Source organism: Muscardinus avellanarius (assembly GCF_963383645.1).
Source record: "Muscardinus avellanarius genome assembly, chromosome: 11".
NCBI lineage: Eukaryota > Metazoa > Chordata > Mammalia > Rodentia > Gliridae > Muscardinus > Muscardinus avellanarius.
Window position 1 is genome coordinate 11,323,640 of NC_137797.1, and position 24,105 is coordinate 11,347,744.

The 24,105-nt window shown below is 60.2% G+C and overlaps 1 protein-coding gene across 1 annotated transcript; it reads left to right on the forward strand.

Annotated features, from left to right (window-relative positions):
• Positions 1-846: 846 nt before the first annotated feature.
• CARD10 (caspase recruitment domain family member 10) lies at positions 847-23,843 on the forward strand (the record flags this gene model as incomplete). The annotated part of the gene is made up of 20 exons (XM_080705059.1): positions 847-1,081; positions 1,659-1,796; positions 3,889-4,214; positions 7,122-7,313; positions 8,123-8,278; positions 8,760-8,885; positions 10,222-10,413; positions 11,345-11,479; positions 11,732-11,847; positions 12,766-12,794; positions 13,114-13,237; positions 18,303-18,462; positions 18,902-19,013; positions 19,603-19,846; positions 19,998-20,067; positions 21,611-21,704; positions 22,634-22,792; positions 22,863-22,978; positions 23,355-23,467; positions 23,606-23,843. The coding sequence occupies 20 exons, from the start codon at positions 847-849 to the stop codon at positions 23,841-23,843; spliced, it is 3,075 nt and encodes a 1,024-aa protein (XP_080561185.1).
• Positions 23,844-24,105: the final 262 nt, after the last annotated feature.

A 24,105-nucleotide genomic window follows, 5' to 3' on the forward strand; every position in this document is an offset into this window, starting at 1 on the left:
AGCCGGTTTTATTGCGGGGCTTTTCAGAGACTTTATTGTTTAAACACTTTTCTTTGGACGAGTAGTAAGTATGTGCACCTAAAGCATCTGTCCGGAGGTGTGGGAGGGTTTTGGGGACTCGCTTCCTGGGCTAGCTGAAGCCCCCCCCCCCCCCCCCGGCGCTCCCCCCTCGCAGGTACCATTGCAGGATTCCAGCACACAGAGAGGTGGTATCCCACGTATGGGGAAATACGAGCACGCTCGGACCTTATCCTGTGGCGTGGCCTGGGTCCCCAAAGAGGGCCGGGGAGTTGGGGTTCAGCATTTCTCAAACGGGTCTGACTTTAACCACAGACGCCCCTCCCAGCATCCCTGGAACCAGCACCCCCTTGGAGAAAGGGTCCCACGTGCCGCCGTCGGACTTCTTACGGGAAGGGGGTAACGGGGTGGCGCGGGCACTGACTCGCATCTCTAAGGAGGCACCTGTGACCTCTGCCCTCTGCTGCCCACCCGGGGGCGGTGCCGCCCTGCGTTTGGGGGCCGTGAGGTGCCCTTGCTCGGGGGATCCGAAGGCGGTGCTCCCCGACGGTGCTCGCGGCTCGGCTGAGCGGGGCCAGAGCGGGGCCTGGGCTCCTGGGGCCGGGGGACGGCGGGTGCGCAGGTGGGCGCGCAGGTGCGCGGCCGCGCGCAGGCAGGTGCGGCGGGCGCGGGCGGGGCCGGGGGGCGGGGCGGGCCGGCGGGGGCGGGGGGCGGAGCCGGGGGCCGCGGGGCGCCGCCCCTCCGCCGAGCCGCCGCCCGAGCGCGCAGCCTGCGCGGGCCGCTCCGGGACGGGGCCCCCGCCGCCGGCCGCCGACCCCGGGACGCGCCATGCCGGGCCCCGCCGAGGCGGGGGAGGCGGAGGAGGAGGCCGGCGCCGGCTCGGGCTCGGAGGCCGAGGAGGACGCGCTGTGGGAGCGGATCGAGGGCGTCCGGCACCGGCTGGCGCGCGCCCTGAACCCGGCCAAGCTCACGCCGTACCTGCGCCAGTGCCGGGTCATCGACGAGCAGGACGAGGAGGAGGTGCTGAGCACCTACCGCCTCCCGTGCCGCGCCAACCGCACGGGTGAGGGCGCCCGCGGGCCTGCCGCCGGGGGTCGCTCCCACTTCCTGGCTGCGTTAGCGCGGAGGGGTGGATGTGGTCGTGGTCGTGAGGCCTGGGACCTCCAGGTTAGGGCTGGTGGCCTGGACACCCTTCCTGTGCCTTTTGACCTCCCGGGCTCCTTTCCGCCCCTCCCGGTAGAAAGGCATTTCCCCTCAAGCCCCATCAGTTTTACCAGGGTCCCCTCTCCCAGGGCATGTCTGAACCAGAGCTGGCAGAGAAGAGGGTCCAGTGGTGGCATTTCTGGCGCAGGCCAGCGGGGAAGCGCTCCGCTCTGGGCACAGAGGGGCCTCACTGGCTGGTCTTCCCTCGGCGGGGCCAGGGTGGGGGGGCTGGGGGCTGCTGGAGTGCAGGTGCGGTGCAGGGCTCTGGCTGTCCCGGGCTGGCAGCCGGGCTTTCCTCCCTGATGTGTCGGGACAGGCCCCGTGTGTGTGTGTCATTCGCCGAAAAATTTGGGGAACGTGGGCCCTGGAGCATGTTAGGGGCGGCTGCAGCCAGCTGTCGGGGAAGCCCTCATCCTGACCCCGTGGACTCCCTCCAGGGCGTCTGATGGACATCTTGCGCTGCCGTGGCAAGAGGGGCTATGAGGCCTTCCTGGAAGCCCTGGAGTTCTATTACCCAGAACACTTCACGCTGCTCACGGGCCAGGAGCCCGCCCAGCGCTGTTCCATGATCCTGGGTAAGTGGGCCTGCGGTGGCTGCCCGAGCCTCCGACGGCCACTTGTGTGCAGGTTCCCTGCCAGGCAAGCACCTCCATCATCCCTGTTGAGCAGAGAGGGAAACTGAGGCACATGCGGATGCGGTTTCCCAGGGGCCCCTGGTAGACCGAGAGCTGGCTGCTGGGATTCTAATCGAGTTAGTCTGAGCTGGGCGCCCACTTGCTGAACATGGTTCTTCCCGTAATGTTCTCTTCGGATATGAGATGGCCGGCACGTATGGGCTTTAGTTTCTTATATGAAATACTTAAAGGCGCCAGGTGACTCTAGAATAAACGGAGATTTTGCCTCCTTCCTGCTGCTCTGTGGTGCTGGTAGCAGTCTGGCCAGGCCCCTCGTCTGAGCGTTTAGAGGCACACACTGGCTGGCCCTGGGTGTTGCCCAGGATCTTACTTTTTCTCAGAGTGGTTGATTTCAGCAAGTCTTCCATATCTGTTTTACTGTTTTGTTTTTGGTTGGTACTAGGGATTCGATCAAGCACCCAGGGGTGCTCTACCACTGAGCTACGTCTTCAGCCCTTTTTTTTTTTAATTTTTACTGATTTTCTTATTTTTATGGTACTGGGGATGGAACCCAGGGGCATTCTATACCCCCAGCCCTATTTTATTCCTTTATTTTGAAACAGGGTCTTACTGAGTTGCAGAGGGCCTCACTAAGTTGCTGAGGCTGGCTGTGAACCTGTCTGTGATCCGCCTGCCTCAGCCTCCCAAGTACTAGGATTATACATGTGTGCCACCGCTCCTGGCATTATTTATTTATTATTTATATTTTGAGATAGGGTCTTGCTAAGCGGCAGAGGCTGGCCTTAAGCTTTTGATCAGCCTCCTGAGTAAGTAGGATTTACAGGTGCCACTACCACACCTGGCTGTTCTGCTTGTTCAAGTCACTGGGTCGCATTCATTAGTGAAGAAGTGGCATCGTTTTTGAGCCATCCCTCATTAATGGATATCTACGTTGTTTCCAGTTTTGTAACACTGTGACGCTGGGAACGTCCATGTCCATGTCGGCTTGTCTTTATGTAGTCCTACTTCTTGGAATCAGGGAGACTTTCTGCAATAGAATTTTTCTAGCTGTATACGTGTATTTTAAGTGTTATAGTCAGATACCTCTCACCAGCAGTTACATGAATGTCCATTGTGCTGTAACCTCATGAATCTTGGGGATTATTTTTAAATGTTTTTATAAGATGGATATATAAAATATAATAGTATTGTCCCAGATTTATATTTCACTGAGTGATATAGTTCATGACTTAGTACTTTGTAAACCTCGGACAGATGACTCGATTTTTATTTGCCTCTGCTTTTTTTCCCAAGATGGGTACAATAATATCAACCTTATAGTGTTGTCGTAAATATTAAGCAAATTAATAAAGTAGGTAACGTGAAGAATGAAGTCACTATTTTTAGTTACCACTCTTATTTTGCCGGTGGATTGGCACCTATTTTCCTGTGTTTTTCAGCCACTTTTATTTTGGGATTTGCCTACTGATAGCTTTTACCTCTCCTACTTTTGGTGCCTGTGGGATTCAACCCAGGGGCACTCTATGTCTGAAGTATACCCAACCACTTTTATTTTGAAACAGGATCTTGCTTAGTTACTGAGGGTCTCTTTAGCTTGCTGAGGCTGGCCTTGAACCTGTGATCCTCCTGTCTTAGCCTCCCAAATAATGAGATTACAGGTGTGTGCCATCATGCCTGGCATTTGCCCATATGCTAATTCAGTCATTTGCCTTTCCTTATTGGTTTGTAGGAGCTCTTTATATATGATGGGCTCGAGTCATTCGCTATATTTCTTGCCTACTCTTTTGCTTGTCTTTTTACTCGGTTACAACATCTCTTACTTTTCAGAGATTTATACGGATTTGTCCACCTTTTCTCTGGTAACGTTTGGATTTTGTGCCTTGTTTAGGAAGGGCTTCCCTATCCCTAAACGACAAAGAAGATGTTTTAGAATCGCTCTCTAGGGGTCTTACGACTTGGGCTTTTCTGTGCAGTCTCCTCTCTCCTTGGTTTCCTTTGCCCCTCCTGACTATTCTCTGCCCTGTCCTGGTAGACGAGGAGGGGCCCGAGGGCCTGACCCAGTTCCTGATGACCGAGGTGCGGAGGTTGCGGGAAGCTCGCAAGAGCCAGCTGCAGCGGGAGCAGCAGCTGCTGGCCCGGAACCGGGCCCTGGAGGAGGAGCAGGCCGCGCTGGAGCAGCGGCTGCGGGAACAGCAGCAGGCGCAGGAGCGCTGCCAGCGGCTGCGTGAGGACTGGGAGGCCGGCAGCCTGGAGCTGCTGCGGCTCAAGGACGAGAACTACATGATTGCCATGCGTCTGGCCCAGCTCAGCGAGGAGAAGAACTCGGCTGTGCTGCGCAGCCGCGACCTGCAGCTGGCGGTGGGTCCTGGCGGTGGGCGGGGCGGGGAAAGGGGCGACATCCCCGTGGGAGCCAGCTCTTGCCCCGAGCCACCACCCGCCTGCTCCTGACCACGGACAAGTCCTTTGCTGCTTATGTTTGTATTTCCTGGGCGCAGACTGTTGGTCTCAACTGGGGACACTCTTGCCCCTGCTACGGAAGTATTTGGCCATGTCCTGGAACATCTGTAGGTGTCATACTAAGGATGTTTTTGGTGTCTTGTGGGTAGAGGCCGGGATGGGGCTAAACGTTCCGCATTGCACAGGACAGCCCGTTCGATGACTTATCTAGCCCCAAATGTCAGTAGCACCAGAAGGGAGGAATGGCGGGCTGCCAGGACGCGGTGAGTTTAAGGTGCAGATTTTCAGATGCTTGGCGCCCAGCCTGGCACTGTTGGCTACGGTTATTACTGTTGCCTCGTGTTGTCGACGTGCACGCATGCTGCCCGCATCGTGTTGTCTGACCCTCGCGGAAGCACCGTATCCCGGGTTCCCAGTGCTCCTGGTCCAGGCTCAGCCTCACCTGATTCTTCACAGCGGCAGAGGGATTGAGCCTTGGCAGGCCAAGAAGCTCTGCCACACACGCATGGCTTCTTTTTTTTTTTTTTTGTACTGGGGAGCGAAGCGAGGGCACTATCCACGAGCTGGACCCCTGTCTCTTTTTCGTTTATTTTGAGACGGGGTCTTATCAAGTTGCCCAGTCTGGCCTTGAGCTTGTGATCCTCCTGCCTCAGCCTCCCGAGTGGCTGGGATTATAGGAATCTTTAGCATTCCACCTCCACTGTGGGATGCTGGCTGTGGGGCTGAGGCCTGACCCCAGCAGCCCCAGGCAGTGGCTGCGGTGTGCCGGTGTTGGAGAGTGTCTGTGGATGCAGGCTTCCAGGGGCTGGCTTTGTGCTTGCTGGGCGTGTGGACGTTTTGGGGAAGGGAGCCTCGGTCAGGGTGTTGGAAGGTTGGGTGTGATTTGTGACCCCTGCAGTGTCAGGTGTGCACTACCATCGGCCATCTGGGCTGCTGGGCTGGAGACGCGGCGATGGGAGGTGCCTCTGTGTGTCTGCAGAACAGCCCTCATTGCCCATCAGCGAGGCCATCTACCATTGTGGCTACCAGTATATATAGGGGGCACAGGGCAAGGGAGGAGGTGGAGCTTACAGATAAGCTCCTGGGGATTTGCCTCAACTTTTTGGAACCTTTCTGCCACCCAAGTTAAGAAGGCACCACAGATGGGTACCGTGCCAGGCTTGGCAGCTCGGGGCCCCTCCCCACGGGCAGGTGTGTGGCGGCTGCTGTTTAATACCGTGTTTTATAAGGTGCAGATGTAATGAGCTGTTATTTCCAAGAAACATAAACTGAGGGGATGGGCACTATAATTTTGTGCTAAGTGGGTTTGTACACCAGGATTAAACGCAGCCGTGTTTCCGGGTGCTCGGCGGAGACTCCCAGGTGTCCCGTCCTCTGAGCTCATCGGGAAGCCAGCTGGCTGCGGGTCCGCAGAGGCCGTGGTGCGCGGCTGCGGTTTGCTGTGACGGTGCCTGTCCTTGAGACTGGCTGTCTTTCTCTGGCGGGTCACAAAGCGTGTTTTGTGAGTGGAAAGGAATGCGGGAGTCATGGATTTCTTTCTGAGTCTTTGTGGAGGAGGAGCGCACTGTTAATTCGTGGAACTGCCAGACCCAGTCTCCCGACCCGTGTGTGTGTGTGTGTGTGTGTGTGTGTGTGTGTGTGTGTGTGTGTGTGTTGCCCTTCTGGGCTTCGAGGGCTGGGGCCTCACAAGTCATTTTCTTTCTTTTTTTTCTGGTACTGGGGATGGAACCCAGGGGTGTTCTACCTCGAAGCTACACCCCCAGTCCTATTTTTTATTCTTTATTTTGAAACAGGGTCTCACTGAGTTGCAGAGGGCCTCACTAAGTAGTAGCTGAGGTTGTCCTCCAACCGCGATCCTTCCATCTCAGCCCCCCAAATGCTGGGATGACAAGCGTGCACCACCATGCCGGGCTTCACAAGTCATTTTCTAAGAGAGGCCGGGACACTGCCCTGGCATGGATGTTGGCATACCGCAGGCGCCCCGGTCGGCGTGACGGCATTGTGCCGTTTCTTGATCATGGTCTGGCCCCCAAGACCCCACAGGACCGTGGACAACGCCTCGATTGAGCGCACGAGTTAATCTGGCCAGCTGGTCATGCGTAGCTGCCCCAGCCAGCCGGCCGTCCCCCAGCCGCCCTAGCTCAGGCCAGTCTCTGGCCTCAGGCGCCCAGCTGGTGACCAGCTATGGGCCTGGGCTTTGATTTTAAACAGCGAAGGCCCCTATGCCACATGGTGCCAGCTCTACTGCCCTCGTAGGGGTCAGAGGCCCCGTCCCCTCACTGGCTTGTTCTTGTGAGGACCTTAGGTGGAGGGGTAGGGGATGGACTGGGCCCATTTTACTGAAGAGGAAGCAGGCCTCGCACGAGGGGCTTGATCAGGATGACAGAGCCTAATCGTGGTAAAATCAAAACCTGAACCTTGGGCCTGGAGGTCTGCAGCACCGGTGAGAAGAGGGTGGGTGGACAGCCCGGCCTCTTGTAATAGAGGCTCTGTTGGGGATTTTTTTAAGGGAGGCCCAGCTCATATCTGCTCTGAGTGTGTGGAGCTGAGGTCAGGTTGGGGATGGGCACCCCAGCTCCGGGGCCGGGTGAGACCCCCCCAGGCCCATTGCGGTTTCCCTTCTCCCCTCTGGGTGCAGACAGGCAGATCCCCGGGAGGCCCTTGGTGGCCTTCTGCCCCTCCTCCCAGTCAGCTCCATATTCGCCCAGCCTGCCCCGATTCACAGGCAAGGCCCCAGGGACTCTTGCCCAGGCCCCTCTGGGGTCCTGGGGCACCCAGGAGTGAGGATGAGCGTGTCTTGGGCCCCAGGTGGATCAGCTGAAGCTCAAGGTCAGCCGGCTGGAGGAGGAGTGTGTGCTGCTGCGGAGGGCCAGGGGCCCGCCCCCCGGGGCCGAGGAGAAGGAGAAGGAGAAGGACAGTGTGGACCTGGTCTCTGAGCTGCGGGCTGAGAACCAGCGGCTGACGGCATCGCTGCAGGAGCTGCAGGAGGGGCTGCAGCAGGTAGGAGGCTGGCTGAAGCAGGCTCCCCCGCTGCTCACTAGGCCTCCCAAGGCCTGGAGAACCAAGGGTTTCAGAGCCAGGGTCTGAGGCCTGGGCGCCGTCCTGCCAACGACTCTTCCTGCGCTGGTGGCCCTGCAGGCTTAGTCTGGGGCCTGTGGATGGCCTTCAGGAGCTCTCTGTATCCCCTGGACCTCCTGATTTTGCGTGTGGGCATTGTCCCGAGGAGAGGGCACGGCTTTCCTGGGATTTCCTCTTCCTGACCCTAAAGCGGTTGGAGGGTGGGATCCTGAGGCGTGGATGGCCCCCGGACTTGCCTGGAGTCCTGTGGCAGGTCGCAGCACCAGCAGGCCTGCGTCCTGGCTATCAGTCCACGTGGGAAGTGGGGGGTGGGAGCTGTATGTTTCATGGGGCTGGCGGTCCCTGGCTGGGTGTGGACCTGGGGGCTGGATCTTAGGCCTGGTGTCAGCCCCTGGAAGACTCCCTGGCAGATGGTGTGAAGAGCCACTCTGCTCCCTGGGGTGCTAGAGTGGGGGCCCAGGGCAAGAGGAGGTGGGCCAGGCTTCATTCAGGGCCGAGGTCCTGGCTGAACTCACAGCGCATTCCCTCACCCCCTCACCCCCTTTATATCCCAGACGTTCCCCGGTGGGGCCTCGCCCACTCTCCACATGGGCAGACCCAGAACCAGAGGGTCTAGGCCAAGATGGCGGAGCCTGTGGGTGGCGTTCAGGGCCGAGGCCTCCGTCCGCTTCCTGGCCACAGCCGAGGCGGGCCCTGGTGAGATGCTGAGGTGCCTGCGCTCTGACCCCCAGGAGGCGAGCCGGCCGGGGGCCCCAGGGTCCGAGCGCATCCTCCTGGACATCCTGGAGCACGACTGGCGCGAGGCGCAGGACAGCAGGCAGGAGCTGTGCCAGAAGCTGCACGCGGCGCAGGGGGAGCTGCAGTGGGCCGAGGAGCTGCGTGACAAGGTGTGCGGGGGCATCGCGGTTGGCTACCGCCAGCCTTCCCTGGGCATCTCAGGCGGGCACCAGGCTAACAGCTACGCACCCTTTCCTTCTTGAATATTGCCAGGGGACCCTTGGGACTCATCAGTGCTCACGGCAGAGGCCCCTCTTTCACAGAGGGAAACTGTGGCCAGGGAGACCAGGGGCCACACACGTTATCCTAAGGAACCTTTTCACGCAGCAGAGGGTCTAGGCCAAGACATGCAATGCGTCCCATGAGACGGGGGCCGCGGGTGGCAGTGGGGGCCAAAGTGGCCCCGAGGTGCCGTGATCACTAGTAGCCCCGTTTTACAGATTAGGCAGCCGAGGCCCCGTGAGGTGGAGCTGGTGGGCCAGGCCATCCTGCTGGGGAGGTGCTCCTGTGCCCCGGCTCAGGCCTCTCTTACTGGACCTGCTGGGTCCTGGGCCCCATGGTCTGAGCCTGCCCCACCTGCCCTGCCCGCAGTACCTGCAGGAGATGGAGGACTTGCGGCTCAAGCACCGCACGCTGCAGAAGGACTGCGATCTGTACAAGCACCGCATGGCCACCGTCCTGGCCCAGCTGGAGGAGATCGAGAAGGAGCGGGACCAGGTGAGCGCCAGCCTGCTGCGCACCGGCTCTGGGCCCCGCCATCGGTTCTGCTGCAAATTCGGAAAGACACTTTAATGGAGTTCCCGTCGGCTCAGGATGGGGCAGGGAGGCCAGGCAGCCAGAGGCCAGTGTCACCTGGGTCAGCCTGGCTGCCTGTGGGTCTGCGGTCATGTTCGGATGCAAGCCGTGCACCTCAGAGGCTAGCAAGTTTGTCCACTGTGGGCCTAAGAGCTCCGTGGAGCTTGGCTGGTCTAATCCCCTCATTGCACAGGACCCAGCCAGGGTGAGGGGCTCACTTGAGGTCACAGCCTGGCAGCCCTGGGGCGGGCTTCTAGACCCTGTGTGAACGGACAGGGGTTTCGGGGTGCTGCTTGCAGGGCCTTTCTCCTCCAGCCTTGAGTTACCCTGACCCCAGGCCCACGCCTCACCTGAGCCCCGGGACGGTTACAGAAATGGGTCCTGTGTGGAATCCCTTGTTCTCTCTACATCGAGGGCTCACACTGGGAGGTGCCTGCAGATATTTGCTGATGAGGACATTCTGGAAAGTTTTGGTATCACAGCCCTGTCTCCTGCGTAGGCTGAGGGTGGGCTGAGGACCGCAGGCCAGTCCCCCAGGCCCTGCTGTCCCGTGGGAGGCTCCCTGCGTGGGGGGAGGGCAGCAGGGTTTTGTCCCTGACCATGTTTGAATTCCACAAGAGGACGTGGTGGCCACACATTGGAATGGACCTCAGACTCCACAGTGGGTGCTTGAGAACGCAGATTTGGAGTCCTCCCTGGACGTCCTGATTCAGGTGGCCGGGGGCGAGGCCAGGGAGTCTGCATCATCAGGCCGCTCCCAGCCCCTGGGCTGCTGGCTGCAGCACCATCTGAGGCAGAGGGTAGCAGGTCTGGGCCACGGGCCCGTGTCCCAGGGATCCTGGTCTTCATAGAGAGAAAAGCGCTTTGGGTGCAATAGGCTGGGTTTGACTCCTGCCCTGATTGGGAAGCTGTGAATAAAGCCCCAGGCGCACAGTAGGTCTCCTGGAAGCATTTTAAGTTGCTCTTGGTGAAATGTAAGACTCTGGACTACGTAGCTGGAACCCCGGTTAGGCTGGCATGATTTCTGTATCTGCAAAATGCGAATGATGATAGCATATCTAACTGTCCTTTAGTGTGTTAGTGTGAAGATTGCGTGAGCTGATATTTACCCGCAGGAAGTGCTCTGTGCACAAGAGCAGCCATCCTTGCTACCCTTTCTTGAGGAGAGCAGCCATCCTTGCTACCCTTTCTTGAGGTCGGAGGCTGGGCTGGCTGAGCCAGTGTGGTGCGCTCACTGCTGGGCCCCTGCTCGCTCCAGGCCATCCAGAGCCGCGACCGCGTCCAGCTGCAGTACTCACAGAGCCTCATCGAGAAGGACCAGTACCGCAAGCAGGTGCGGGGGCTGGAGGCCGAGAGGGACGAGCTGCTGACCGCGCTCACCAGGCTGGAGGGCGCCAAGGCCCTGCTGGAGGTGCAGCTGCAGCGCACCCAGGGCGGGTCCTGCCTCAAGGTGAGGGGGGCTCCCAGGTGGGGCAGGGAGCGACTGCCAAGGGTTGGCACGCGCGGATCTCTCGGATCTCGCGGTTTCTCCTGGGACTCTAGGGATATTTGAAACCTGCCTTTGCATATAGCTGGGCCAGCCTGTTTGCCTGAGGGTCCGTGAGAACATTGGAATGTAAAGCTTCGGCCTCAGAGACCAGTGAGTCTGGTTTCGTTGGGCCTGAAAGTCCCCAGAGACCAGCTGGTCGAATTCCCTCCTTGCACAGGATCCAGAGAGGATCAGGGGCTTGCCCGAGGCCACACGGCCTGGTAGTACCGGAGCCTGGCCCCAGACCCTTTGTGAACCAGACACTGACAAATCGGCCCGCTGCCCGGAGCTCCGCCTTTCGCTCCCAGGGCTCTTGTCTGAACTCAGCAGGCCTGCCGCTGCTGCAGTGGGGCCTGGAGGAGTCCAAGGAGGGGCACGGGTTCAGGCCTCTCACTTGGGGAACACTCAGCGACCTTTTGCTCTTGGCTCAAGACTGAGCCCCCCCCATGCTCAGGAGGCCCTGCATGTCGGATGCCTCCTCCCTCTAGCCTGGCTCTCTGGGTCTCAGCATTTTAGTTCTTGGAGTTGTCGCAGGGCCTTTGCACATGCCATCTATCTGCCTGCCCCATCCTTCCCATGATACCCACTTAGCGCCTAGGCGCTCTCAGTCCAGACCCTGCTTTCTCTGGAGGGCGCTCTGACGTCCAGCCTTCGAGGGCCTCTTGCGCTCTGGGCACCCCCTTCTGCTCTCAGCACTGCTGGGTCCTCTTCCTGTCTGCTGGTTTGCAGTCTCTCTCCCACTACGGGCCGTGACGTGCCAGGCGGGCAGGCTCTGGCCCTGTGCCTGGCGTGTGCTCAGCGACGCTGGGGCTGGCGGGCTGGCCGCTGCTCACCGCCCCTCGTCCTCTTCCAGGCCTGTGCCTCCTCCCACTCCTTGTGCTCCAACCTCAGCAGCACCTGGAGCCTCAGCGAGCTTCCCTCCCCGCTGGGAGGCCCCGAAGGTGCTGGGGAAGCCGCCGTTGCAGGGGGATCCGAGCCCCCCACCTCGGTAAGATGCCCGCCCACCACCCATTCCTGTAATCACCACTGTGTAGAGCAGCCTCCACCCTGAAGGTGGGGACGCGAGGCCCGGCCCGGGGAGGCCGAGAACCTTCTCTGGGCGCATGGAGACCTGGGAGCTGCTGGCACACTAATCTCGTGGCTCCTGCTCCTTGGCTCCGGGCCCTGGGTCTCATCTGTGGAATGGGTACACGCCAGGTGTGCCAGGCGGTGGGTGGCCCAGCCCTGTCCTGTGTTGCAGGAGGAGGCCACAGACAGCGAGAAGGAGATTAACCGTCTCTCCATCCTGCCCTTCCCCCCCAGCGCCGGCTCCATCCTCCGGCGGCAGCGTGAGGAGGACCCAGAGCCCCCTAAGAGGTAAGCGGCCCAGAGATGGCAGGAAGGTGGGCTGCTCTTTCCTGAACAGACATCTTCCTAGGATGTCAGAGTCAGGGCCGGGCGGTCATCTCCCTTGACTGCCTTGAAGTGGCTGGAGCTCCGGAAACTCAGGAGTCATAGGACGGGCTGCGTCAGAGGTTAAGAAAAGGCCAGATGGGAGGCTGGGTCAGGAGGATCTCAGGTCTGAGGCCAGCCTCAGCAGGTTAGTGACACCCTCAGCAACTTAGACCTGTTTCAAAACAAAAATTAAGTCGGAGAGCATACCTCAAGGGTAGAATATCCCTGGTTCAACCCCTAGCACCACAAAAACAAATAAAAAGGGAAAGAAAAGGGAAAGAAATAAAAAGGGAAAGAAAAAGACTTAGGGATGTGGAGACTGCTTTGTGGCCAGGGACCTAAGGCAAGAACTCAGGCTTAGGCCCAGCCTCGGCAGTGAGCAGGAGGCAGAGAAGCCGGCTACCTCTGCTGGAGGCAAGACCCGGGCTGGGAGATTCCTGCCTCCTGGGGTGTCCCGCCCCGCGTCCCCCAGAGAGCCCTCCAGGTTTCCCTTGCGACCTCTGCGGGATCGCTTGATCCGCGTGAGCGCCTGCATGTGATGGGCAGGCGCGGTCTAATTCGGGGCTGTCCTGGGAGCCACAGGTCAGGGGAGGCTGGCAGGAGGCGGCGCAGGCCAGGCCAGCCCAGCTGTGGCACATGGGGCCGAGGCAGGGCGCTAACCTCTTGCCCTGGGGCTGTAGAGGGCTGGGCGGCGTGGGTCCTCTGCCTGGGCCCTTGACTGGGTTCTGGGTCGCATTCACCTGGGGACACTGGGGCCTGTTGGGGGCCTGGGGCAGGAGGAGGGGCGGGCAGAGCACGCCCTGTGGCTCATCTGTCCCTGCTCTGATCCTTTCCATACAGGTCCTTCAGCAGCATGTCGGACATCACAGGTAACAGCCCCGGGGACTTTCACGACTTCATGGGAGGGACCTGCCGCCTGCGAGGCACACACGCTGCCTTCTAGGCCCTTGGCGGCATCTCCTGCCCCAGGCCAGGGGCTTGCCCCAGAGCTCCTGGGAGTTGGGACAGGCTGCTCTCTCTGAGCCTGGACATGGTGCAGGCCCCTCAGGTCCTGGCCGCCATCTCTCCAGGAACAGGGAGCCCAGAGGGGCCGGGATGCTCCTGGGGCCTCCACCCCAGGGCCCCTCTCACGGGCCTGGACCTTCCCTTCTTCCCAGTCCCAACCCCAGACTTCACTCTTCCTCCTAGGAAGTGTGACGCTTAAGCCCTGGTCCCCCGGCCTCTCTTCTTCATCGTCCTCCGACAGCGTGTGGCCCCTGGGGAAGCCCGAGGGCCTCCTGGGCCGGAGCTGCGGCCTGGACCTCCTCAACAGGTATGTGGGCCTGGGCGGGTCTCGCTGCTGGGAAGGAGCAGGTGCAGGGGAGGCCTTTGCTCCCTGCAGCCCTTAGGTTCAAACCCTGCCGACCATCTGTGTGACCAGCCCCAGTCGCTGGTGAAGGGGGCCAGCGATCCCTGCTGTCACGAGCCTCCGTAAACACTGTCCAGTCCCAGCTGCCAGCTGGCCAGTCGTCCCTGTCCCTGAGCCCCGGGGCCATCATGGGAGCCACAGGCGCCATACTGGAGTCACAAAACATTAGCACAGGCTTGCTCTGTCCCGCGGCCCCCGTTCAGGCTGGCCAGTGGCTTTGAGCAGGGCTGGGGGGTGGGCCGGCCGAGCTGAAAATGTGACCCTTGAACTCTCCGTAGAGGGCAGCTGGCCAGGGAGGAAAGGAAAGTTGAAAGTCCAGGTTGGGAGCCACAATGGGGCCTGAGTCAGGCCGGGAGCTGGGGACTTTGGCTTCCGCATTCTGGGAAGTGAGGAGGGTTCAGCTCACGTTAAAGCGAGGCCAAAGCCGGGCGTGGTGGTGCACAGGGGATCACCGTTTGTGGACAGCCTCAGCTGTTTAGTGAGGCCCTATGCAAATCAGGGGGACCCTGTTTCAAAATAAAGAATAAAAAGTAGGGCTGGGAGCCAGGCGTGGTGGCGCACACTTGTAATCCCACCATTTGGGAGGCTAAAACGGGAGGAGTGCGGTTCGCGGACAGCCTCAGCTACTACTTAGGCCCTTTGCAACTCAGTGAGACCCTGTTTTAAAATAAAGAATAAGCCGGGCATGGTGGCACACGCTTGTAATCCCCGCGCTTGGGAGGCAGAGACAGGAGGATTGCGCAGGTTCGAAGCCAGCCCCGCGCGCTGGCTTAGGAGACCCTGTTTCCAAATAAAAAATATAAAAATAGGTCTGGGAGTGTAGCCCGGAGGTAGAAGGGCTTCCAGGAACCCCAGTACCACCAAAAATAAATAAATAAATAAATAGAAAGAAAGAATAAAAAGTAGGGCTGGAGATGTCGCTTGGAGGTCGAATGCCCCGGGGTTCCATCCCCAGTACCCCCCCCCCCCCCAAACACACACAGCGAGGCCAGCTGTTGTCCCGGGACTAGGCATTGTCGTGATTAATCCTGGCTCATAGATGAGGAAGCTGCGGCTCAGAGAGGTGGAGGAATTGTCGGAGGTCACACAGCTGAGAAGTACCAGGGCCAGGGCCGCAGCGGCCTGGTCAGATTCGGGCTTTGGAACTGGTGGGGAAAGCCCTGAGTGTCAGAGCTGGGTGTGTGATGCGGGGTGCGGGGCAGGTCATGCAACATCAGGGCAGAGCGACGAGGCGGCCGCGCAGGCGGTGTCCAGGCCCCTGCCCCCACCCTGCAGTGGGACATTGTTTCTGCTGTGCAGGACATGCTTCTGGGGGAAGGGGCGGGGTGCCTCCCTTCCTGCCTGCCTTGGCCCTTCCTCCATGCAGCGGGGGCCTGGCTGCTGGCCAGGGGGCGCCAGGATGCAGAAGGCAGCCGAGGCTCTGGCCTGGCCCCTGCCCGGCCCTGTGGTCACGTGGGGCCATCTCTGCCCACGCTGTTTTGGGGGGGCTGGAGGAAGAGCACAGATTGGGGCGGGGGCAGGGTGGCGGAGGGAGGAGGAGGTGGACAGCCAGCCGGGCAGAGCGGAGGGGAGGTGGGCAGCGCTGTGCCAGCCGGGAAGGGTGGGCTGGAGCCGCCTCCCTGGACCCACATCTCCTCTCTGGCTGTGGTGGGGCCGTGGGCAGGTCAGGTAACTCCCGGGGCCCCGGCCTCCTGCTCTGTGAAACAGTCACAGCAGTGCCTCTCTGTGCTCGATGGCTGCCCCCTTTGTGGTGGGCTTGTGTGGTTTTCCTAGAGTGCTCAGAACAGTGCTGCCTCCGAGCAAGTTAAGTACCTGTCGGCGTACCGCCCAGGAGCTCCGCGGCCCCGTGACCTGGCTGGGTACACCCAGCACAGGGTCAGGAATTTACCCCATGGCACAGGCCACTTGGTGCTGGTGTTGGGTTCCATTGGGCCTCCTGTGTGAGCCGGTGTGTGGGGTTTTTCTGGTACTAGGGCTTGAACCAGGAGCATTCTACCTCTGAGCTACGTCCCCAGCCCTATTGATTTTTTATTTTATTTTTAAATTTTGGGATGAGGTCTAGCTCAGTTGCTGAGGGCCTCGCTGAGTTGCTGAGGTTGACCTGGAACCTGCGGTCCTTCTGTCTCAGCCCTTAAGTACGGGGATTATGGGCGTGCGCCACCATGCCCGCTGTCTCAGCTACTTTTAATCTCACACTTGTCGCTGCCCACCATGTCTTGGGCTCTGTGCTGGACACTCCTCCTCTTCCTAATTTCCGGCCATCTCTCCCTCTCCCTCTCTCTCTCTCTCCCTCTCTCTCTCTGCTCTCTGCCAGGTCAGGTGGCTGGGCCCCCTGCCAGGGTGGGGCAGGGGACGATGGACATTGGGGGTGCGAGGGCTGAAGGATGGCCTGCGATGGCCAGTCGGGGGGCAGTGGGGAAGAGCCCAGGAGTGAAGTGAGTCATTGGGTGGGGGCAGGGAAAATACTAGAGAAGTTTCTACCTCCTGGCTGCGTTCCCAGACCTATTTTATATTTTATTTAGAAACAGGGTCTCACCAAGTTGCTGAGAGCCTCACTAAGTAGCTGAGGCTGGCTTCAAACCTGTGTGATCCTCCTGTCTCAGCCTCCCAGGCGCGGGGATTACAAGCGTGTGCCATCACGCCCGGCTACAGTTGCCCTCATTTCTAGCACGGGGTCAATGACAGATGCCTCCCGGAGGGTTGTCAGGAGGGTTACATGTGGGAATCTGTGTGACAAGCTCAAGTCTCTACATTTCAGGTCCCTGACCTGGCGCAGAGCGGCATGCATACTGCCTAGAGATTCTCCCACAATGCCCTGGGGCTGGGGACACCCATGGAGGCCCATCACTGCCACTTGTCTGTTCCCATTTGCCTGTGACCCGGCCTCTTGCCCTGGCTCAGGTCAGGGAGGGGCTGGAGGACCCCTTCCTCACGCCCGCCCCAGGGCTAGGGTCAGCATACTCAGCCAGTGAGGGAGGCGGGAGCAGTTGGCTCCCCAGGTCTGCCTTCTCTCCTGCTCCTGCTCGAGAGGTACCTGATGTGGGTCCTGCTCCCAGCCAGACCCCAGGATCCAAGGACCCCGAGATGTGCAGAGAGTCTGCTCCAGGGAGGCCCAGGAAAAAGCCCTTGGTCCTTTGGCGACCTCAGGACAGGTGCCAGGGTGTCCTGGCATGTGCGTGCGTGTTTGTGTGCCTGCGTGCACGTGCCTGTGTGCGCAACACACCAACCAGAGCTGGGTCTTAGGGAGCTGTGGGAGTCAGGGTCGGTCCCAGTGCTGCGTCGGGCGCGGGTCGGGGCCTGAGTGCAGGCTGCTTGGCCGCTCTGGCCAGTTGTCTGGGTTTGTAACAGGCAGGGGAGCTGAGGCCAGAGAGGCCCCGCTCTGAGTCCCGCCTTTGGGACGGCGCTTGCCGGGCGCTGCGCGCTCTGCACTTTCACGTGTGCGCTGAGCAGCCAGACCGCCCTGGAATCCTGCCCTTGCCCTTTCCTCAAGCTGTTCTGACCACACTCACAGTGGCAAACCCAAGAGGGGCCTCAAGCAAAAGGCAGAGACGAGAGTTGGGTTACCTAGGAGGAGGCAGGATTCAGTTTTCTATCCCATTCCATTAAAAAACCAGTCAAGACCTGTGAATCTGCGATCCGGGGGACAGGCCTGCAGAGCCCTCTAGGTCCTCGTGCATCTGTCTCCTCTTTCCCTTCATCAGACGCTCACGCCCACAGTGGCAGAGGCTGCCCTCTTTGTCCTTGCTGGCCCCTTTTCCTAAGCCCCGGCACAGCTTAGCTGGGGGGGTCTGTCTTGTTCCAGGCACTGGCCAGGCCGGTCTCAGGCCGCCCTGTAATTCCAGGCCTTTTCACGTCACCATGTGCCCCAACCCCTCAGGCCTGGCTTTCTGCTGAGGGCGGAGGACGGCTCCCTGGGGCCAAAGGTCCCTGCTCCCCAGGGGTGCTGATCAGGGCAGAGCTTGCAGCCTGTGCTACCCCGGGATACCAGCAGGGGGCAGTGCAGGTGGATGCGCTCTTTCGCAGCGGGTAGGTGGGGAGGCTCTGCCCGGAACAGAGGGACTTGGGGTCAGTTCATCTGCGCCTGGCTGCAGGCCCTCACCGGTTCTCATCGGGGCAGTGGGGCCCTGCAATGCTGGAGATCTTGGTGACTGTCTCAGCTGTCAGTGGCCCCACTGCCTGCGGGAGGAAGGCCAGATGCCTCCTCCCATCCCTCCTGAGGCTGGCTCCAGCTCATCTTTTCTGGAAGCTGCTTCCCAGGATGTTAAATTAGTAATTAGGGCACGGAGCTGCACGTGGTGCCTGGCCATGGGCAGCACCCAGTCAGTGCTGCTGCTGCTGGGTCCCCCACTCCCTGGACTCTGCCCTGCAAGCCTTGCTGTGCTGGGCCGTCAGCCTGGAGCACCGGCTCCTTTCCCTCTGTCCCCAAAGCGCCTCTGGTCTTCACCAAGGTGTACCTGGGGACTTCTTCCCCAGGAAGCCGCCATGAGCCCTGCTCCCAGCACCGGCTGGAACCGTCTCCTGCGGTCTGGTGCTGAGTCTTCTTTCTGGTGATGTAACAGAAGGGGAAATGCCAAACCCGGCATGGGCGGTTGGCTCAGGGAGGTTGGCACGGAGCGGTTGGCGTGCGCCTGCGGACAGGGGCCTGGAGCAAAGGCTGCTCTTGACCTGAGCTTTGAAGGCTGCTTTTGACCTGAAGCTTTAAACTCTTTATCTGTGGGTGTTTGTGTGTGTGGTACTGGGGATTGAATCCAGGAGCATTCTACCTCTTAGCGATACCCCCAGAACTAATTTTTTTCTTTATTTCAAAATAGGGTCTCTCTGAGTTGCCAAGGCCCTCACTAAGTAGCTGCGGCTGTCTGCGAACCAGGATCCTTCTGTCTCAGCCTCCCAAGCGCGGGGATTACAAGCGCGCGCCACCATGCCCGGCTTGACTAAACTCTTAGTTCCCATCTTCCTTCTCTCTTCTCAGGTCGTTGGCTATCCGAGTGTCTGGCTGGAGCCCCCCAGGGGGCCCCGACTTCCAGGACAAGGGTCCAGATGGCCCATCATTCCTTGGGGAGAGATGGTCTGGGGTGGTGGTGCGGAGGGTGCTGTCGGGGCCTGGATCTGCCAGGACAGAACCAAGAGAGGTGAGGCCCCACTCCCTGAGCCAATTGGTGGGGCAGGATCACTGGGTGGAACTCCTGGTTATTGGCTACAGCAGAAACAGGCTCAGTGATTAGTTGCTGGTTGCCCCGCCTCAGCCAGTGTTAAACCAAATTGGGTAAATCAGGGCATGGTGGTGCTCGCTCTTAATCCCAGCATTTGGGAGGCTGAGACAGGAGGGTCATGGTTTGTGGACAGCCTCAGCTCCTTAGTGAGGCCCTCTGCAACTCAGTGAGACCCCTGTTTCCAGATAAAGAATAAAAAACAAAATAGGGCTAGGAGTATAGCTCAGAGCTCGAATGCCCCTGGTACTGGAAAAAAAAAAAAATCTAATGGGTGGGTAGAGACCTGGAGGCAGGGCAACACCTTGACATTCCCACCCTTAAATCAGTTTTTCCCCTCCCTGCCTGGGTTATCTCCCAGCAGAAGGCTGAAGCTGCTGGCTTGGAGGGGCCGGGCCAGGAAGCCGAGGCCCTGCAGAGAACCTTGCCGTGGAACCAGGTGTCTGCACATCCCTTCCAGCTGGACTCGAAGGGTAAGCCTGGCCGGGGAGTGCCTGCAGCTCATGAGTTAGGTGGTCAGAGCTCCTGGGCCGGCCCGGTGTGGTGGTACAGGCCTGTAATCCCAGTACCTAGAGGATTGCAGGTTCGAGACCAGCTTTTGCAAGTCAGTGAGACTCTCAACAATCTAGCAAGACACTGCTTCAAAATAAAATAGGGCTGGGGGTATAGCTTGGAGGTAGAATGCCCCTGGGTTCAGTCCCCAGTACCACAAAAACAAATACCCAAAACAGAACTGTTGGTTCAAGAGAAGGCTCACCCAGCCTCTGGTGCAGGGGAGACAAGGACCAAGAAGGACCTTGCCCCAGTTGCCCGCCTCCCTTGAGGGCCACAAAGCCCTTTGCCGTGAGCTTTCTCTGTCTTCTTGAGAGGAGCACTGCATTAGGAGTCCAGAGACTCAGGCCTGAGCTCTGGCTCTGGCTCTGGTAGGCTGAGAGGCCTTGGGCAAGTCTCCATCTTCTCTAACCTTGAAGAAGGAAGACAGTCCTGGCAGCTGGGCCTTCACTCAAGGCCACGCGCTCACTGCGCCATCTTTCTCTGTCTCCCTGTCCTGTCAATGCTCAGCCTGCCAGTCCTTTCACGAGGCCCTTGATACCTGGGTGAAGGGCCCGGGTGCTGAGCCCTTCTACATTCGAGCCAACTTCGCCCTGCCCGAGCAGGCAGATCCCCACGCCCTCTGTGTGAAAGCCCAGGAGATCCTGCGGCTGCTGGAGCCAGCGTACAAGCGCCGGCAGGAATGGTTCTGCGCCCGGGTCGACCCCCTCACGCTGCGGGACCTGGACCGGGGCACGGTGCCCAATTATCAGAGGTGATGAGGAGCTCGGAGCCTGGGGTGGCATCCCGCTGGGAGCTGGAACTGGGGTGGGGGCTCTCACCATCCACTGAGACAGGATGGGGGTTGGAGGAGAGAGGACCAGGGACTGCCTTCTTACAAGTTCACGGCAGGCTCTCTCCCACAGAGCCCAGCAGCTACTGGAAGTGCAGGAGAAATGCCTGTCCTCCAGCCGGCACCGAAGCCCCCGCAGCAATGTAAGCAGGGTTGGGGGGCAGGACAGGGCTGGGGGCAGCAGGACACTGAGGATGGAGACCAAAGGGAGGGGCACGCTCCACGTCTGGCAGCCCCTGGGGAGGAGAGGAGGGCAAGGCCCACCTTGTGCCTTCACTGAGTTTTTAACTGACCAACTATTATGTGCCCAGCAAATAAGAAAACAAAACAAAACAATACAGTAGCTTTGCCATCCACGATTGTCAGGCACATAGGTATCTGACAACAGTCCTGTGGTCACCTTTTCCAACCCCTGGGCGAGGGCTGGGCAGGGTCGCCAGCCCACGAGCCTCAAGTCAAGAATGTTAGGTTCTGGACCCTCGCCAATCATACAAAGAAGAGGCGCAGGCCGTCTGGAGAGCTGAGCGCCTGGGTCCTGGGCAGAGGCCTGGATTGGAATCCCAGCTCAGCCGGTCACAGCCTGTGACTTTGGAAGTCTCTGTCTCCCTCCTCTCTGCTGCTCCCTCCTTTGTCCCTCAGGCAGTTTTCCTTATCTGCAAGGTGAGAGGCAACTATGCCTCCCTAGACAGTATGCTATCTTTAGTGAATTCCTACACACCAGAGGTTAAAAGCCTGCCCTGTGCAGCGGGCGGGCAGGCGGGACCTGTCCGCTGTCGTATAATTAGTTCCATGGTTATTGGTTTTACTAATTTTCCTCCCCACAGTCCCACTGCTGATTCATCAGAGAACCTTCAGTGAGTCGGGCATGGTGGTGCACGCTAATAATCCCAGCATCTGGGAGGCTGAGACAGGAGGATCATGGTTCGCGGACTGCCTTAGCTACATAGTGAGGCCCTTTGCAACTCAGGGAGACCCTGTTTCCAAATAAAGAATAAAAATAGGGCTAGGGGTGTAGCTTGGTGGTAGAATATCCCTGGGTTCCACTCCCAGTTCCCCAAAATAAAATATGGCTAGGGGTGCAGCTCAGAGGTATAATGCTCCTGGGTTCAATCCCCAGTACTGCCAAAATAAATTTCTTTATGAAGTAAAAGAAAAAGACTATTAAAATAAAGAACAAAAATTATTGGGAGGCTGAGACCGGAGGATCGCAGGTCACGGACAGCCTCAGCTACTTAGTGAGGCCCTCTGCAACTCAGGGAGACCCTATTTCAGAATAATAAAAAAATAGGACTGAGGGTATAGCTCGGAAGTAGAATGCCCTGGGTTCCATCCCCAGTGCCGCAAAAAAAAAAAAAAAAAAAAAAAAGAACCTTCAGGTTGTCTCTTATGTGGCACCAAGTTCCTGGTGGTCTCTGGGCTCCAGTCTCCCCACCTGCAAGAGGGGTGCACCTAAGGCTCCTCTAGTGGGCGCTGCTGGTTTGCTTCCCCTGGCCCATGGGGACGGTGGCCCTCACCTGTCTGGGGGGCTGTGCTGGGCCAGGGCCAGCCATCTCCGCGGTCTCGCATGGACCCAGGCTCTCCGGGTTAGCCTGGATAGTAGTGGCAGTGGGGTCTGCTCTGCCTGGGGTCCTGTGTACTCCCTCTGTCCCTAAGGGAGGTGACCCTCTTCCATTCTGTCCTCCCCAGCTGAAGAAGCGAGCCTTGGGGCTCGTGAGGCCCAAGCCGGTGGGGGGTCCTGCAGGCGATTCCCCCGAGCAGCCGCTGCTGGAGCCCTGTTCAGGTGAGTGTGGTGTCCAGGGCCCGTCAGCCGTGTCCCTCGGCCTAGAGGCTTGCTGTCCTGGGGACAGGCTCGCCCTGGTGGTCAGTGGGTGCACCTGAGCTCACAGGTGTGTGGCGCAGAGGCCCGAGGACCCCGGAAGGACAGCAGGGACAGCAGAGGCAGGTCGGCAGGGCAGGCTGGGATGAGGGAGATGAGGGAGTGGCAGTTATGAGGATGAAGGGCAGGGCGGTTAGGGAGGACTGGAGGAAAGGTGGTTTCAGCAGGGGCCTTCGCGGGTGCAGAAGAGCTTGTTCCAGGCAGGAGATGGAGGTAACGGGCACAGCGAGGGGTGTTGCTGGGGCCAGGGGACACCGGGGTCCCTCGAACCGCATCACACCGTGGGCACAGCTAGAGTGTGGGGTGTGTGAGGCAGGAGAACTAGGTGCTATGGGGACCTGCCAGGAACCTCAGGCCTGGGGACCAGGGGAGGTGGGCGGGGTGGGCTTCAGGGGCGCCAAGGCAGGGCCCAGGCCGAGTGGGGTCTGGCCAGTCTTCCTGGCTCTCAGGCGCATCCCACTCAGAGGATGTGGCCTTTGCCCTGGGTAGCTGGGAAGTCACATGACCTTGCTTTGTTTTGAAGCCTCTGGCTGCTGAGAGCAGGGTGACCTGTAGGGGGCAGGGTGAGACAGGGATCCGGGAGGAGCCTACTGAAGGGTCCTAGCCAGGGAAACAGCCCTGCAGGGTCAAGTGTGCCCGTTTGTGTGTGTGTGTGTGTGTGTGTGTGTGTGTGCGCGCGCGCGCGCGCGCGCGCGCGCGCACGCGTGTGCATGTGTGTGTCTAGGAGCAGCAACAGATGGGAGGCAGGTGAGGGGAAGATTTTGAGTTTGGAGGGAATGAGGAGCTAGAAGCCTGCTGGGACCCTCATCTCTTCTCGCCCCTCCCCACCGCAGAGCCAGAGCGGAGCCTCAGGCCCTACAGCCTGGTGCGGCCCCTGCTGGTGCCTGCCCTTCGGCCCGTGGTGCTGCTGCCGGAGTGCTTGGCGCCCCGGCTCATCCGCAACCTGCTTGACCTGCCCAGCTCCCGGACGGACTTCCAAGTGTGCCCAGCAGGTGAGCCTGCCGTCTGGGAGGGGTGGGGGCCCCCAGTGAGCCAGACCCATGACCCTGCTCCCCGCTGCAGAAAGCCTCTCCGGGGAGGAACAGTGCTGCTTCTCGGCTCCTGGGGCCCCCAAGGCCCGGCCCGCCACCCCAGGCCTGGGCAGCAGGATCCGCACCATCCAGGAATCTGTTGGAAAGGTAGGTTCTGGGGGGCAGGACTCGAGGGGCTGGTCTGCTATCCTGAGCCCAAGAGCCAGTGTCTCAGACACCTCTGGGGGTGCTAAGCTTCTTCACCTGTGGCATGGGCGGCATGGGTGGGTCAAGACCCTTGCCCTCATGTGGGTGGTCCTGAAGGTGCTGGGCCGGCATCTTACCTGTACGTCCTCATCATCGAAGTCACTGCTGTCCTGGGGGCTGGCTGGGGGCTGTAGGTGGTGGGCAGCAGGTGGGTGGGGTTCACTGGGCTCCTCTGCGGGGACTTGCATCTGGGAGCTGCGGTAGGGGCCACTGTGGGCGGCTCTGGGGGACCCGTGTCCCTGGGCTGAGGTGGACATGGTCTCTCTCTGCTGAGAAGAAGCACTGTCTGTTGGAGCTGGGTGTGCGGGGCGTGCGGGAGCTGGTCCAGAGCGACGTCTACCCCATCGTCATCCACGTGGAGGTGACAGAGAAGAATGTCCGGGAAGTCAGGTGAGGCGGGGCGGGGCCTGCGGCCTTCCCTCCTTCCGTGACTGCCCGATCGTTGTCTTCTCACTCGGACTCTTCATTTCTTTGGCCACCCCCTCCCTCCATCCCCTCTGACCGCCGCCCACCGTCCTCTCCCTGCAGGGGCCTGCTGGGCCGGCCAGGCTGGCGGGACTCGGAGCTGCTCCGCCAGTGCCGCGGCTCCGCGCAGGCGCTCTGGGGGCTGCCCTGCTCCTGGGCACAGGTGCCTGCGCATGCGTGGGGCCACGCAGAGGAGCTGGCCAAGGTGGTGCGCGGCCGCATCCTGCAGGAGCAGGCTCGCCTCGTGTGGGTGGAGCGAGGCAGCGGGCGAGGCGGGGGCAGCAGCAGCAGTGAGGCCTGAGGGCCCCTCGGACGCCCTGGCTTCCACCCGTACCGTGGAGGCTGCGGGCCTCCCCATCCTGAGCCTCCTTGACCTCGGACTCTCCCGGTGGGACCTTGTCACTGGCTCTGCAAAGCCTGCGGGAGCCCACGGGGCAGAACTTGCCCCTGCCCCTGCTGCTCGGGCCTCCCTACTTGTCAACTTGGGGTCCCCTGTCCGTGTCCTTTCCTTGAACACTCCCCGGAGTCCCGGCAGCCGTGCATGGGTTTCCACACCCAAGGGC